Source organism: Rhagoletis zephyria, unplaced genomic scaffold (assembly GCF_001687245.7).
Source record: "Rhagoletis zephyria isolate East Lansing unplaced genomic scaffold, Rhagoletis_zephyria_1.1 Rzeph_scaffold_05976, whole genome shotgun sequence".
In the NCBI taxonomy this organism is placed as follows: domain Eukaryota; kingdom Metazoa; phylum Arthropoda; class Insecta; order Diptera; family Tephritidae; genus Rhagoletis; species Rhagoletis zephyria.
The window spans coordinates 3,934-21,338 of NW_016163059.1; the positions used below are offsets into that span (position 1 = coordinate 3,934).

The following is a 17,405-nucleotide window of genomic DNA, read 5'->3' on the forward strand; positions in this document are numbered from 1 at the left end:
CGAAGACTACTTAATGTCGAGTTTTACCCACTGGGATTCTGAGAGGCTGGTTACTGCCTGATTGCACGCCGTGAAGTCGAATTCGATACAATTTTATTTAAATCCCGCCATTGGAAGGGTTAAAGACTAACCTCACGTTCTCTTTTTTGCTGGGTACAGATGTTTAAGCATATTATGTGAACATCATTAAACTATAACTTCACGTGATAAAATTCGATACTTGCATCGAAAGTGAGATTGAGTACTAATGCAAAAAAATGCGTGCTGCATAATATTAATATTTTATACATTTATCAATTTGTACAAATACGTGAGATATTTAAGTAGTTAAAAATTGAGCACATGGCTTTTATCAGCTTTGTATGAAGTTTTTTTTTTTTTGTTTTGATTGAAATGTCTGACGTGGTTGTCAAATTTCGCGTTGCACTGCAATAATTGATGTGAAAATAATCCATTACGTGAGGAGATAAATTGTGGCATAGTTGACCGGAAGGTGTTTTCAAACTGATTATTTTCTAATGTTTGCAAAATTTTAGCAAATACATGTGCCGCGAATGAATATTTGTCACTTTTTATGAATTATGCGAATGACTAAGATAATGTTTTTCCAGCGACTGAAGCAGTTATAAACCAGTTAACATATTTTATAAAAATTCTGGCGAAAAAGATAATTACGCATAAAGAAATAATGAAATAAATAGATTAGTGAACGAAAAAATTTATGAATACTACAAGTAGGTTTTGAAAAATACATATTTAATTACGTTTTATTAATAGACGCTTACCTTGAGTTTTAAGTAAATTTACTTCGTACCAATCTCTTCAAATAAATTAGCACTTTTTTTCGTTTTAATTAAAATTCAAGGACTTAAACGGCTGATTCTATTTCAATTAATTCAGGGTGAATGGTAATAATTTACCAAATTGGCAACCCTGCATACAATTCTGCTATCACTAACACTTTTTCTTTTATTTTCAGATCTAAATTCGTGAACTGTGCTGAAAACAAATAAAACAATTCAGGTACATTTTTTGCTCTTTTCAACAGGGACCGTAACGGTTACGATCTTTATATTAAAAATCATAATTTAACCGTTTAAATTGTATTTATATTTTTCCGAGCAAATTTAACCATTATTTTATGATTTTTTCGATCAGTTTTTTATCGGTAGTTTTGATCCTTTTTTTCGGTCATAGCATAACCGTTATTCAGACTTTTTTTAGATCATAACGCTGTCCCCATCATAACGGTTAAAAATGATAAAGAAAAAGAAACAAATCCTGAATTAATGATTATTTTTGATCGAAAATGTAAAAATCGAAATTTTACAAATATTCTTGATCGGAAGAATAAAAACAAAAATAGCGATTTGCAATAATCTGAAAAATAAAATCTTGATATTTAACGCTTAGTTTCGGTTCCTGTTTTTTAAAGATTTTTCGTTTAAAATTTATAATAAAATTTCATTCTTCTCTTATCCAAGGATCCAAAACTCACACTAAAAACAAAAGAAAGAAATGTAAATAAAATGCACAATCATAAATAATTTTTCGACTGAACTTTGAGCTAGACTTGCACCGGAGAAGTAGAATAATAAAAAGAAAACCATTAAAACTATTTATAAATATTTGAAAATTAATAAAACTTTATCTTAAATACGAGCGTAAATAATTTTATAAATAAAAAATAATTGTATCAATGAGAGATATAAACAATAACTTATACCAAAGATAAACAATAAAAAATACATTGAGAAAGCAAATAATTTGCAGAAAATATTCACCGAAAAAAAGTAAAACTTGTTTCTAAATACTAACTGAAAAAAATATCATTTATAGGCAACTAATATAAAAGTAATAACTGATTAAAATACAAAACATAATTTTTTTTTAAATCTCTTAAAACAAATCAAATACCAAATACAAAAATCATTAAAAGCAAATAAATACTAATTGTCAGTAATTTTAAACAAAAAATAAATAAGNTTTATAGGCAACTAATATAAAAGTAATAACTGATTAAAATACAAAACATATAAATCTCTTAAAACAAATCAAATACCAAATACAAAAATCATTAAAAGCAAATAAATACAAATTGTCAGTAATTTTAAATAAAAAATAAATAAACTTAGTTGTATGGCAAACAAGTCTTTAAAGAATTTGCTTACAGTACTTCCATCGATAACAATTAAATTAATAAAATAAAATGCAAAAAGTTTACGTCAGCTAATGGCAATAATAACAACTACAACTAAAAGAATAAAATTTGATAAAAATGTTTATTAAACAATTTAAAATTATTACCGAAAATATAATAATAACAAATTAAATCAAACAAATTAGTTTTTTTAATAAGTTCATAGTAAAAGCTATGTAACTACAGATTGTAAATTGCACAAGTAAATTAACAAACCAAATAAACTCACTAAGCAAAGAAATTAAAATTTTAAATAATTTCAAAAATAATGAAATTCAATTTTTAATTAACTTCCAAAATAATGACGCACTAAAATTTTAATTGGAAATAAATTTGCCCTCAATCAACAACATCGGCATATTGGTATTAATGGTGTCGAAGCGTCTGAGCTACACATACACTACACTACAACATCCCTTCAACAACACAAATACGACTACAACAACCGTTGCTGACGCACGCACACGCACCATACACGTAACACTCAGAGACGAAAAGATGGCGGTAGCAAGATCGATAAAAATGTACCTGACCATTTTTGTGGCGACCACCTGCATCTATATGGTACTGTATCAGTATCATTTGTCACGACAGCCGGAACCGCAGCAATATTTGAAGGTAAGTGGGGAAATATAATAAGGGTAAAAAAGAAACCACAATAAATACATATGTATGTGAATGTGCGATATTTCATAAACATAAAAAGAAATAAAAAATAACTGTTGGTAAAATTGTAAAAAAAAACTAATCTTCTAATCCTGTGAAGTGTGTGGAATACCAATATTCCAAAGAATTTAGCCACCATTAGAATTATTTGTGAATTTTAGGAGAGTTCATGAATTTTACAAAGCAAAAAATACTATAAAAGAAAATCTTTTTTTGTGAAACTCAACTATCAACGACAAAATTCTTGCAATTTAACTCAAAATATACTACAAAGTGGAAAATAGTTTTTTTCATTCTAATTATACATACATATAGCTCTGAAAGGGTTAATAAATAGATTTAAAATTGTTGAAATTTATTTCTCTAATTTCGAGCTCAATTTAAACTTAATAAAAAAGCTTAGAATTTCACTGGAATGTTTTTCGTACATAGTAACGATATTTTGTTACCACGTTTCGATAGCAATATCAAAAACAACCATATCGATAATTAAATAAACGAGTAAATATATTATAGTAAATATTCATAAATAAACCAATATCGATAGACACTGAGCAGAGCAGATTGACACTTGTTCTTGTGTTTTTTTTTTCATTAAAAATTCATTGGGGTTTTCGACATTAAATAAATTTAAGTTCAAACTGATTATCGTTCATTAATTATTTCGGAAAAAAAATATAATAACGGGTTCGATAAATGCATCGATAGTTTAAACGATATTGATAAATAAGTCAAAACTAATATCGTTAGGTATATGGGTTGTCTTATCGATAAATATTTCGATAAGATTTTTAAAAATAATATCGAAAGCTACATTGACGAATATATCGGCGAGGACCCACTCTACCCATTTTTAACCCATTGCTAGAAAGTCCTTATGAGTAATTGTTCAATTATCTACTAACGTTGGATTAGGGTCCCAAATATGCATACCTTACAATCTCTTTAGAAAAAGAAATCAAAATATCACAAAAAAATTTGCAAGACGTGATAAAAAAAATGTTTAAAAAATAATTTAAAAAAATAGTTATGTGTGTTATTTAGAAAATATTTTTAAATACATTTTTTATTAATTTTGTTCTATTTAGTTTAAAATAACTTTTCGCGTTAAGAACAATTTATACAGAAAAATGAATAGATAAACTCTTTTAATATCAAAAGAAACTATTTTTTTTTAATTTTTTCTTGGTAAGAACTAATAGAAAAAAATTACTTTTGCCTATGAACAAAATATTAAATGTCAAAAAAATGTTTACACAAATTTATTTTGACTGAAAAAAATTAAAAACAGCAAAACTATTATAATAAAAATACATTAAAAATAAATAACAATATTATAAGATAATTCAATTTGGATTTTAAAAAAAAGTTCTTTATTTATAGTATTAAATATCAAAAAAAAAAAATGGTATGAAATATTCCGATGAAAATTTTATTTTATTAAAAAAAATGTATATCGTTTCTTTCGAAATTTTAAAAATGTTTGAATTCGTCTGCGAAAAAAGATATTCTTAATATATATTAAAAAAAGTACTTATAATAGATTACCTTTATGTTTTTTTTTTTTTAATTTCACAAGTTAATGGCCCTTAATATTTTCACTAAATTTGTTTACAAAATTTCTTTAGCGAATATCGATATGTTTTTATTAAAAAGAAAATAATGATTTTGTTTGATTTATGTAAGAACTCGTTTGAGAAATAAATTGAGTCGTTCCTAGAGTTGTTATTACATATTTACAAAAGTAATATTTGCAAAAAAAGCACCTTTAAGGAATGAGCCCTTACCATTGGAAAGTAGTAGAAATATTTCCAAACAAAATTTAAGTGTATATTATTAGTGAGAGAAATTTTTAATAGAAATTAATTCTTTTTAAATTTTAGCGCATCTACCTTAAAAATACTTATGTCGTAGAAAACTCTTTAATTAATCCATATCAGCACACTTTTGACCCCTAAATTTCTGATAGTTAAACAAGTTTTCTTGCAACATCGCGTTTTTCTTCCACTTACCTTGAAATACCAGTTCAATATAAAATTTTCCATTAAGCGTACCTTTACTTCTATTTCCAAACCGTCGTTATCAACTTTCCACACTTAAGCACTTTTCCTTATTTTCACTACCCCCTCTCTCTCTCTCTGCCTCTGCAACCGTAGCTCAACTCCCTGTTACACGTACTTTTCCTCACATCATACACACATACATACATACATATGTACGCACTCGTACCAGTATACACACTTGCATTCATCCATTCGTTCATTCATTCCCGTCTTTCGATTTTTCCAGAATAAAGATATCTCACCCGAAGCGGATGCCGTTGCTATCGCGAGAAAATATAATTCATTATTATGGTCACCAATGTCGTTGTTTAGTGCCCGACAGCCACAACAACAACAAATACAGCAACAAAAACTACAAACATCAGGAGAACAAGCGCAACAATCAATCAGCGAAAAGCAATCAAATGCAACTACCTTTACAACTACCCGACGCGCAGCAGAGCACAACGTCGTGGCAGTACAAGCGGATACAGCAGCCGCACTTGCATCGCCGCTATCATCACCATTACAGGCCACAAAAACAACAACACTTAGTTATCACACATTAAACTCATCTTCATCTTCAGCATCAGACTCAGCACGCTCACCCCCATCATTAGCCTTATCAGCAGCCCCAGTTGTGGTGGGCCCCCCAATTACATCGAAAGCAGCAGCAGCAGTAGCAGCGGCATCGTCTCGTTCCCTCGTCGGCCAGCAACGGCATTTGATTACACGAAATGATATAGTGGTTGACATTTCCAAAACGACAACAACAACAACAACAGAAAAGCGGTCATCAGCTATAGCGCGTGCACAAAGCATTGCTGCTGCTGCTGCTGCTGCTGAGGGTGTTGCTGCGGCTAAGACATCGCAGGCGGCTATGGCGTATACAATCTCCTCGCTGCGTCCAGCTGTTGGTGGAACATTTGCCAAAGGCACAAATCCATTACCCGTAAATACCGTTTTTTTCTTTGCTCTTTTATTACCCCGCCTACCACGCTTGCAAAAAAAAAACAAAAACTTGCATGCCGTATGGAGAAAGCAAAAAATAATTCTTAATTGCCATTTGCTTGCTGTTGCTTGAGCTTAAGCTTTTACTTTGATTTATTCTTTGACTTTATTTGAGTTGCTCGGTAGCGGTATTTTGCATGAATGTTAGTGCTTTTTCTTTTGTAGTATGTGTTTAGTGGAGTGGTTACACCGACTCTTTTGCATGCTTCGTATTTAACATATTTAAAATAAATATTTACTAATTTGTGTGCTGTGGTTTTTTAAAAATATGAAAAAATTTATTTTCTAATAATTACGCGTAAACAAAATTAGGAGTTGTACACTTACATACATATGTACATATGTAATATGAAGAAGTATGGTTCAGGCAACTTCGCAGGTTACGTATACGCGGTGTAGTCAAGAGTACTCCACGCTAAATTTTTTAAGACTTGTTAACCGTAATACTTAAAACTGTATACAATTAATGAATCCTTGTAATGAATCCTTGTTAGTAACAGTTAAATTAAAGCTTAAACTATTTATTTGTGTTTTATGGTGCAATAATTACATTTGCGTTTGTAGCCATTTTAATGAGAAAATTTTATGAAAATTCAAACAAATTTATTGCTGCAATTTCGGTGGTAACCACATTTTCACCCTTTCGTCACGGCGATTTGAACCGTGGCACTCAGCTAAGTAAAAGAAAAAATTCGTAGTTGGAAAAAATGAATCACTTATAGTAGGGTTGTTCTGAAACAGCTAGAAATTTTTAAATAATCGCTTCTAACCTTTTGCTATTCATAACCATATTAAAAAACTGTAACAGGTAATGAAGATTTTTTAATTTTTCAATTAAAAACAGTTTGCATTTGGAGCCGGTATACATACATATGTACGTATATAGTCATGTGAAAAATAATAGGGATACGGCATTTTTACCACTTTTGGCTATTTTTCCTTTGTGTGTTAATGTTAATTATATTTTTTATAGAAATTTAGATTTTTTATAGAAATTTCAAACTTTCTAGAAAAATTCACCAAAAATTTGCAACCACAAAAACCTTTTTTACTAAGCCAATACTCTTTTGTACTTGTAAAGTATTTTTGGCTTGTTTGATAATTAAATACAATTTTCCAAACAGGTGGCAGCCCTCCTCAAAAATAAACTTTTCCAAACCTCTTATATCTTGCCTTTTATGTTAAGGTTTAGCAAATTATGACGGTGACATTCACAAGCAATTTCACACTTAAATAAGCAAAGTATAACAATTGCAATTGTTATTAAATTTACTTAGAATTCCTTGAATATGAAAATCTTGACCCAATTTCTTAGGATCATGTGTATACAGACCGTACGAAAAACAAACAAAAAAGTTTATGCAACGCAATTTGGAAGCAAATTTTTTCATGCATAAAAATGGAAAATGGCGGCCCTACCAAAGAAAAAAATTATTTTTTTCGGAATTTCCTTGCAAAAATATTTAAGATTCTGGGGCACACGGCGGTGGTACGGTCTAATGAACATACCTGCGTTAACCTGAGACGCGAAGTTTAAAAAAAAATCGAATAAGAAATTTCAATGATATCAGATCAACTTAGACGTAACCAGGAGGCTCTCAAATTATAGTACGCCAATCACAAAATTTTTGATTAAGCGCTGTTTTTTTTCAAATTGTTCTTCTTTTTGATTCAGAAATGTTCCTAGAGCATCCAGATGCACTTGTAAGCAAAATTTAAATTTTGAAAAAAAAAATATCGCGGTAAGGAAGTTTTTATCACCCAAACGCTTCAGACAATAAATTTGTTTCCAAATTGCGTTGCATAAAACTTAAGACAGTGGTGCACAGCGAACTTTTTTTGTTTGCTTGTCATACGGTCTGATGTAAACACATGCTCCTAAGAATTTGGGTCAAGATTTTCATATTCAAAATATTCTAAGTAAATTTTATAACAATTGCAATTGTTATACTTTGGTTATTTAAGTGTGAAATTGCTTGTGAATGTCACTGTCATAATTTGCTAAACCTTAACATAAAAAGCAACTAAATAAATACCAACATATGTATGTATGTACATTCAGACGTGCATACAACTAATAGGTAACTATTAATACACGGAATAGTTACTTGAATAGACAAATACAAAAAAAATGCATAGCAAGTGCAATCAAGTGCAGCAATTTTGTGCAAATGAATGTATGCATATGTATATGTAAGTATGTACTAGTATGTCAGTAAGTAGTCACAAGTGCACACGATCTTTGATTGCTGCATAGTTAGTATGAAAGCTAAATAGTTGAGCCAAAGAATGATTTACATTCAAACGTGTAACTTCCAATTTGCATGCGCCTAATTTGAAAATTGCGTATTTGCAAATTGCACTTGGAATATATATTTGTATATGTATTTGTTTACATAAACATGCACAGATATGGGTATACNACTGTCATAATTTGCTAAACCTTAACATAAAAAGCAACTAAATAAATACCTACGTATGTACATACATATGTACATTCAGACCTGCATACAACTAATAGGTAACTATTAATATACGGAATAGTTACTTGAATAGACAAATACAAAAAAAATGCATAGCAAGTGCAATCAAGTGCAACAATTTTGTGCAAATGAATGTATGCATATGTATATGTAAGTATGTACTAGTATGTCTAGTAAGTAGTCACAAGTGCACACGATCTTTGATTGCTGCATAGTTACTATGAAAGCTAAATAGTTGAGCCAAAGAATGATTTACATTCATACGTGTAATTTCCAATTTGCATGCGCCTAATTTGAAAATTGCGTATTTGCAAATTGCACTTGGAATATATATTTGTATATGTATTTGTTTACATAAGCATGCACACATATGGGTATACATTGAATGCATGTAAATACATACTAACATATTTACATATGTAGGTATTTACGTATGTAGTTAAATGCAGTTGTACAAACGTAGCGACATTAACATGGATTGCATGTGCACTGCATTTCGGAAATTGTTTATTGAATTAGTTTAGCTTAAACAATATATACATATAAATAATACATACGTACACTTGAGGTCAGCTGATTAAGTTAAGTGACATTTTGATCAGTTTTGGTTATTTTTCTTTTGTATCTTAGGTTAAAGTGCAAGTCTCAAGGCCCAAGAAAATCGCTTTCAGTTTTAATAATTTTTTTGGCTGACGGTGTTATGCATTTTCTCCCATATAAAGTACGCTCGACAATTACTTCTATTATAATACCAAAAAATATTAACNCTGATTAAGTTAAGTGACATTTTGATCAGTTTTGGTTATTTTTCTTTTGTCTCTTAGGTTAAAGTGCAAGTCTCAAGGCCCAAGAAAGTCGCTTTCAGTTTTAATAATTTTTTTGGCTGACGGTGTTATGCATTTTCTCCCATATAAAGTACGCTCGACAATTACTTCTATTATAATGCCTAGCACCGTCAGTAAAAACCAAAAAATATTAAAAATTATTAATCTACTAAAATTTAATGGGCTATAAAATAGCATACAAATAGTTTTTCCAAAATTTGTTAATAAAAAGTTTAAAATTTTTGGACGTTTGTTGTTGTTAAAGTTTGTTGAATTTCTATAATTTTTCTACGTAGTTCAAAATGTGGATTTACGTGGTGCTGGTTAGTAATTGCCAGACTTTTATAAAAAAAAAAATTATAAACATTAAATAGACGAAAGTTAAATAACCCAAACCGGTGAAAATGCCACTTAACTTAATCAGCTGAACGCAAGGGTATATATATCTAAAATAAATAAGCGAAATCATTTAAAACATATTAACATTTGTTATTTATGAAGGAATAATTGTTAAGACCAAGTAAATACCAGACTTATAGAAAGCATACAAATTTAGTAAGCTTATAACTTTGATAATTTTGAGAAAGGAATAAAGTATGTTTTTTCAAGTACTGTTGCATTTTGGATTGAAATAAAATGATGAGCTTACATAATTTAAACTGAAAATTGNTAATCAGCTGAACGCAAGGGTATATATATCTAAAATAAATAAGCGAAATCGTTTAAAACATATTAACATTTGTTATTTATGAAGGAATAATTGTTAAGACTAAGTAAATACCAGACTTATAGAAAGCATACAAATTTAGTAAGCTTATAACTTTGATAATTTTGAGAAAGGAATAAAGGATGTTTTTCAAGTACTGTTGCACTTTGGATTGAAATAAAATTATGAGTTTACATAATTTAAACTGAAAATTTACTTTATTAAAAAGATAATTGTATGCCATTAGTGTTTGAATACATGCGGGCGCCGTTACTGGCTCGAAGTCAGATTTTCGACCACGTGTGCAAGCACATTGANCTTCCGGAAAAACAAAAAATTTTAATTATGACTAAAATTTTCCTCAAGTGGTTTGTCAAACCTTCAAACAGCGCTATACACAACGCAAAATGTTTTAAGCTAATGGCTAAGGGAAATTTTCGTTCGTCAAGCCACTTGTGTGATTTATTTTCCCTTTATTATTTTCCTGATTAAATGGCTAACCTAACTGAGCACAATTGATAATAGCGTTGCCAGATCTGACCAATTCGTGAACATTCAATTACTATCGGCAAATCTAACCTCAAAAAAATACCCTTTAGCTTTATTTGTGTCTTCTTACCCATATTCCAAGATAAATATAATTTTTCCCATTTATTTTTTAGACTAAGTCAGACGGTTGGGTATTTGCCGAACAATTGGGGAAAATTGGTAGCCCCAAGAACAAAGTATTGGACATTGGCCCAATTATGACAAACAGGTTTTAAGGCTAGGTCAGATTAAAATTTGGTGTGAATTGTTAGCAACAATCGTGTGATGGAAAAATATTTTGCTTTTTCAAATCTTAACAAACAATTTTTTTTTACGTTTGTCAGTGATCCCACATTTTTTTTTTGGCTTTTATGCTTTGCCAACATAGTTTATATGTATGTAGGCGTGTTTTCTTTTACTTTCTTTACTTCATAATTTGCAAAAGTTTTTTGTTTTATTTTCTACTTTTATTTTCATTTTTTTTTAGTCAACATGTTTTTCTTACACTTTGCCATTTTATTGCGCGCTGCTTGCTTTTATAGCGGCTCAACTAATTTGCATAATTTTCAATCAAAAATTGTTGCAAAATTTATACGAGTTACTAACTAACCAACCTACTAACCTTCAGTACGCCTTTTGGCGGCGAAAAATTTGTATATTTAGCTTACTAACACATAAACGCAAATAAAAAATGTTATACAAACATACATACTTTTCAATGCATATGAAATATGAAAAGCACTTAAGCAACTTTTTTTCGCCTTTCGTTTTCCTACAACAGCCACCACTCTACATCGTTACGCCAACCTATAAACGCGCCGAACAATTGGCGGAATTGACGCGGCTCGGCTATACCTTGAAGCATGTGCCGAATTTATTGTGGCTCGTCATAGAGGATGCGAATCGAACATCGCCGCTGGTGTTGCAGACGCTTAATCGCATTGGTGTGCCTTATGAATATTTTTTGGGTGAGTAAAATTCACTTACAAATATCTAAGTACTCATACACATATGCGCATAAAGTGTTTAAGTATATATATATTTACACCCATTCGTTCTTTGTCGCATTTTTATGCAATTATTATTTTTCCTTTTTGGCCGCACTTGATTTATTTTGATTGTGGCAAATGTTTTGCCTTTGGCATCGCCCCAGCGACAGCATCTCCATTAATGTTCTCCAATTTGATTCTATAGAATTTTATTTTTGTTTTCATCACTGATTTTTCTTTTTAACTTTTTCAGCACCCATGCCGGAGCAGTATAAAACAAAAAAGACTAAGCCACGTGGTGTTTCGAATCGCAATCGTGGCTTGGACTATATACGCGCGAATGCGACTAGTGGCGTCCTCTATTTCGCCGATGATGACAACACTTATGACATCTCCATTTTTGAGCAGGTGAGTTATGCATAGAGCAGATGATGGAGCCGTTTTTTTGTTAGCCTTTGACCGATTCAATTCAATTTTATCGCCTGAATAATGTACTATGAGTATTTTTCATTTGGAGTTTTAGGCATCCAAAAAGTTTTTTCACTCGCTGTTGTATGAAGGGCTTTCAGAGAAATTATCTGATACAAATCTGTTTTTAGTCCGCTCTCTCGGAACTCGGCTGTACTAAGACTTGAACTTGAAAGACTTTGTGTTAAATCGTTCTAAATAGTCGTGGGATATAAAATATTGAGCACAAATCTTCAGAATAAAAATATATTTTGAGGGCTCATAATGCTTCTGGGAATTGTTTTAACTTTAGCTAAACAAAGCAAGGCAGCTGAGAGGAAAGTGCTGAGCTTATTTCACTTCGTCGTCCTCCAAACCGCCGCGCCCATTGAGGTCGGAGACGATGCTTCTAAAGCATACCGAATGAGTTCCTATCAGTGATGTGTGGCTCCGAGTACTTATAGAAGCTGCTCCGGTCCTCAATAAAGTGGTAACGGAAATAACAAAAGATTTTAAAAAGGTTTTACAAAAATTCAATTTGTTTTTATATTTGTGTTATAAAGTAAAGTAAAGAAACTAAGTAAATATATTATGTTCATTCATGCCTTAGTTGATGTTTGTATTATAGAAAATTTATAAAAATAAAATACATTTAATTAAATTTAAACACTAAATTCAAAGGAACAAATTGTGTAGGTCAACTCAGAACTCAATATTACGCAAACAAAGTAAATTTCAAGTCTGTAGCATCAAAAACAACGAGTTGATCCGTCAGATCGGGTATATGGCAAATTTTCCGAACCGAACAAAATTTGATAGGCCAACTCAAAACGCTATAAAATATATCTAAACCGAATTTCGAGCTGATATCTTCATATTTAGACTTTATGCTAAAACGATAAATTTCTTGCCCATAGTGCAATGTGCACTTCGTGGCCGATTTTCGCTTCTGTATTATGCTGCCTACTTTATCGCGGCAACCTCTGCTTGAAACACGATCCAGAAGTCTGGGCGCATGAGTTTCTTAAAAAAAAAAAAGATAATCCGGTGCTCCTTAGTCTAATCTTATAATGGAGAGGACAGCGGGTTCTGGGCGGAGATGTATACGGGTACTAATTATGTTTAAAAAAAAAGCTTTAGATATCTCAACTGAGAGTCCTGCTTCTCTTTGGTCGGATCTAGAACTCCTCTGCAGGCAGAATAGTAGGAAAGAAGTAGCCATTTATTAAGCCAACCAGGAAGTAGGCGGTAAAACCTTCGCGTGATTTGGGAATTTAGTTTACAACTTTATGAGTTGAAGCATTTTCAGTAAGCTAGAATATTTACTTCAATTAATGCAAAGTGGCGGTAGCCACTTTTCCTCCGAAGACTGCCTGGTGATTTTATATAAGCCTAATAAACGTTCCTAATAAACGTTTTTAGACAGAGCTTTTTAAAAAAGGTATTCGCTTTGGAACTTTTATTAGAAGAACTTCTCGTAACTAACCCTAAATTCGGAAAGAAAATAAGAAGGAGCGTTTCCAAAGCAAATAAATAAAAGAAGTGGAGTAGGCACTGAAATTTATACTGGCTCATTATTTTTTGGTATAAATTTCCATCTTATAAGGGAAGCTGTAGCAGAAAGCATGGAGACTCTGGCCATTTCCTACAAAATAAAATGGAATAACGAATCGAACACGGACAATTTATCGTTTAAAAAGATCAAACAGAATTGCTCATAAACTAGACTAGAAACTGGACAAGTTCGTTTACCTGATAAAGCGCTCAAAATCATGGATTTCTGACGTGCCTAAGTCAGACAGATAGCCCGTAAGGTGCTGATCTCGTAAATCACCTAAATTTCGACAAAGCTGCGCAGCAACCATACTGAGTTGTGGACGTACCAAATAAATATAGGACTTTCCTTTATCTAGTCTGAGCCAAAATCGATGTGGTGCTCTACAGGTTTTTTTTGAGACCCATATTTTGTTTGCCAGCTCCGCAAAGTTGGGTTGAGAAATAGCGTCTAAGATGACCTACTTCGTAGGAGAAAATTACAGCAGACACAGCTCGGCTGAACTGTTCCTTTTTTTTAGGGGTATTAACTATTAACGATGTTTAAGAGCGTCCATAAACAATTGCTTCAGCAGGTTGATTTCCCCATCAGGGTGAGAAGATGATATATTTTGGAACGAATATCCGTCATCCCTTGTCAAGTTTTATTTAGACACAAATCAGTTTCGGCATTGTGCCGTCTTCAGTGTAATCTTTTCTATCGGAAAGTGACGACGTTTAAAAAGACAATGCCGGAACGACCCAGACTTATATTTGGCTAAGGACTGTCACTCCAGCGTCACTGCCAAAAATGTTTTGGAACATTTTTATGCCCATAGACAAGTGATTCTGCAGGCTATATGTATTTATAAATTCATCTTCTATGGTCGTATTCTGCATTGTATACTACTTGGACTGTATACTTTGTTGTTACTTGTTGTTACACTATTTGTATTCATCACACATTTACTTTCTTTCTTTCTTTTCACAGATGCGCTACACGAAAAAGGTTTCAATGTGGCCTGTGGGTCTGGTCACCAAGTATGGCGTGAGTAGTCCCATTATACGCGATGGCAAGATCACTGGTTTCTACGATGGTTGGATAGGTGGACGTAAATATCCTGTCGATATGGCTGGATTTGCGGTTAGCGTGAATTTCTTGCATGAGCGGCCAGCAGCAAAAATGCCATTCAAACCGGGCTATGAAGAGGATGGTTTCCTGAAAAGTTTAGCGCCACTAAATTTGGCGGATATCGAGCTGTTGGCATCTAATTGCACGGAGGTAATTTTGAATGCATACATGAAAGTAGTTTTTTTCTTAAGTAGTTAAGTAGCTTTTATTAAATAAAAAATTGTATTGCTTACAGATTCTCACATGGCATACACAAACGAAAAAGAATGCAAATGCTACAGCGTTGAATGTGACATTGTATGGCGATACGAATTTAGNATTCAAACCGGGCTATGAAGAGGATGGTTTCCTGAAAAGTTTAGCGCCACTAAATTTGGCGGATATCGAGCTGTTGGCATCTAATTGCACGGAGGTAATTTTGCATGCATACATGAAAATAGTTTTTTTCTTAAGTAGTTAAGTAGCTTTTATTAAATACAAAATTGTATTGCTTACAGATTCTCACATGGCATACACAAACGAAAAAGAATGCAAATGCTACAGCGTTGAATGTGACATTGTATGGCGATACGAATTTAGCCAGGCTGGATAAAGTTTTAGTGCGTACGTAACTTAGCATCAAAAGTGATTATAAGTAAGCGGGTGTAATGTAAGCTAAGCTGCCGCAAGTAGGCGCAATCGTGGCGTGTGGCAGAGATGCTTTTGTAAAGCAGCAAAATTGTAAGCCTCACTAATCGCTTTCAAATAGGAGAGAAAGCTTTATGCTGCACTTCTATGCTGCATGTCCTGTAAAAATTAATGTAAAACAATATTATTTAATAAGAATGCGAAATGTCGACAGATTTCGGAAAGTGCGATTTTATAAAAGAAAAAGAGTGAGCACAAAAAAGGCATAAATTATGTATTAGCAATAATATTAGTTAGGCGCTTTAAAGTTGTACATACACACAAGTATTTTTTACATGCAATTTGTTATAAGAGAGTATTTGTATGTATCAATTGATGTTATACCACCAAAGCATATTTAGTCATTATATTTAAATGAGTTTAGCGCAGACGGAGAGCGCAATTGCAATGATTAGCCTGTCAGAGAGTAAACGATTTATTATGATACCTAAAACTTAGTTGTGAGCCATTTGTTAGCAATATTTTCTTGGATTTTAAGCTCATGTGCATACATATACATATTTATATATTTTAAGCTATTATTGTTAGCCTTAAGTTTGTATCGAGTAGTCTCCTCCAAACTCATTAGAGCTCAAATTTCCCAAGTATTTTGTAAGAAACTAAAAATTTTATAAGGATATACAAGGTCTAAGGCAAAAATTGTTTAAATAATTTTTCATTGAAATTTGTGTACCCTTATTCGTTGTTTAAGCACCGTTAGTTAGCTTAGTACAAATTGTATTGTTTTTAAAATATATTTAATTTTCCTATAAAATAAAAGATTTTATGTTATAATTTTTGAGTAATATTTGAGAATTTCACGTTTTTTTTTTTGCTTGTTTATAAAATGGAAGTGTTCCATGGCACAAAAAATAGAGGATTATATAAAATACTTAATAAGTCTTAAATACATACATATATACATAAGAACGACGCCGACTAAAATTATCTGTCATAGTTTTTTTTTTCCATATTACACTTCTGCTGAGAAATATCTCTGGCGGTACTTGTGTTATCGAATCCAATACCAACCAACTCATCAATATCCTTAAAAACTCGAAATTGAATGTCCGAACGCGCGAAAAAATCAAACTCATTTGAACGCTCAAATTGCTCTGTTGCTCTGATAGCATCATGCGTTTTTTAGCGAAGAATTCGCTGCCAAAAAAAAAGCACTCTCATTAGAAAATACGTATTTGTTCGACGACATAGTAACCGTAGCCTTAAACGGCTTAACCGACCTGAGTATTGACCAAAAGAAAGATTCAGGTAAATAGAATGGGTCACATGAACGATAAAAGGCAAATCGGCGTTTAAAGTACATAAACGCGCATCGTCCTTCTTCAAAAACGCGTAACTGAGATTTTTGCCAAAAATTGGTTTTGCTCACACAAGCAAAACAGAACCATTTTGAAATATGAGTGTTTTTACTCTCTAGAAAATAATATATGAAACCTCACATACGCGCTTTTGTACTTTAAACGGTCTGACCATACTAATGAAAGATTCACACCCCTATTGCGAATGTCGACTGGTAGTTAAATAGACTTCACTCGATTGCGTCGATTGTATTCTATTTTTGTATTACAAATTTTCATTGACAAAAATTTGCTCTATTGTGAATGGTCAGCAAAGCTGATCGCTGTTTGGGTCTTTGATTTTTGCATTTGTAATTTGTTTGATTTGCATTAGTTTCAAAATAATTGGATTAATTTCAAAATAATTTAAATAATTTCAAAATAATTGCTTTAAGCAAAAACCTAATACAAATTGATAGTATTGACCTGTGGTTTACTGATGATGAGGATGAAATTGAAACTGCTAAATTAATGGAGTTAGCAAAAGCAAGGAGGAAGTTGAGAGATTCATCTAATCCATTGGTGTTGGAAGAGCAAATTTATGTGAGTTTTATGTACTACAGTGGCGGTCAAATATTTATGAAAGGTGTTTCATTTTTAATATTTACAGTGTTTTTCAAGCTAAATTTTTTCATGCTTTAACAAAAATTATATAAATCACAGTTTCAAACTTTATAAAGTATTTGAAAAAATTCGAAAAATTGGTATCTAAATTTCGAGCCTTTTAACAAGAATTTATAGGAAAAAAAAACTCTCGTAAAATAAGTACGGCTAGAAAAATCGCATTGATTTTTAATATTTTTTTTACGGCGTTTTGCAC

The 17,405-nt window shown here is 31.7% G+C and overlaps 1 protein-coding gene across 3 annotated transcripts; it reads left to right on the forward strand.

The window, feature by feature from the left end:
- The first annotated feature begins 2,092 nt into the window (after window positions 1–2,092).
- On the forward strand, window positions 2,093–16,007 carry GlcAT-P (Glucuronyltransferase P). Of its 3 annotated transcripts, none has more exons than XM_017628429.1 (7): window positions 2,093–2,818; window positions 5,156–5,860; window positions 11,242–11,428; window positions 11,703–11,857; window positions 14,421–14,711; window positions 14,797–14,874; window positions 15,137–16,007. In XM_017628429.1, the coding sequence occupies exons 1-7, from the start codon at window positions 2,570–2,572 to the stop codon at window positions 15,170–15,172; spliced, it is 1,701 nt and encodes a 566-aa protein (XP_017483918.1). In that variant the 5' UTR covers window positions 2,093–2,569; the 3' UTR covers window positions 15,173–16,007. The 3 variants fall into 3 exon arrangements, with proteins under 3 accessions (XP_017483918.1, XP_017483919.1, XP_017483920.1); XM_017628430.1 differs by lacking the exon at window positions 14,797–14,874 and adding an exon at window positions 14,880–14,973 and having other exon boundaries at window positions 14,421–14,617; window positions 15,059–16,007; XM_017628431.1 differs by lacking the exons at window positions 5,156–5,860; window positions 14,797–14,874 and having other exon boundaries at window positions 15,059–16,007.
- Window positions 16,008–17,405: the final 1,398 nt, after the last annotated feature.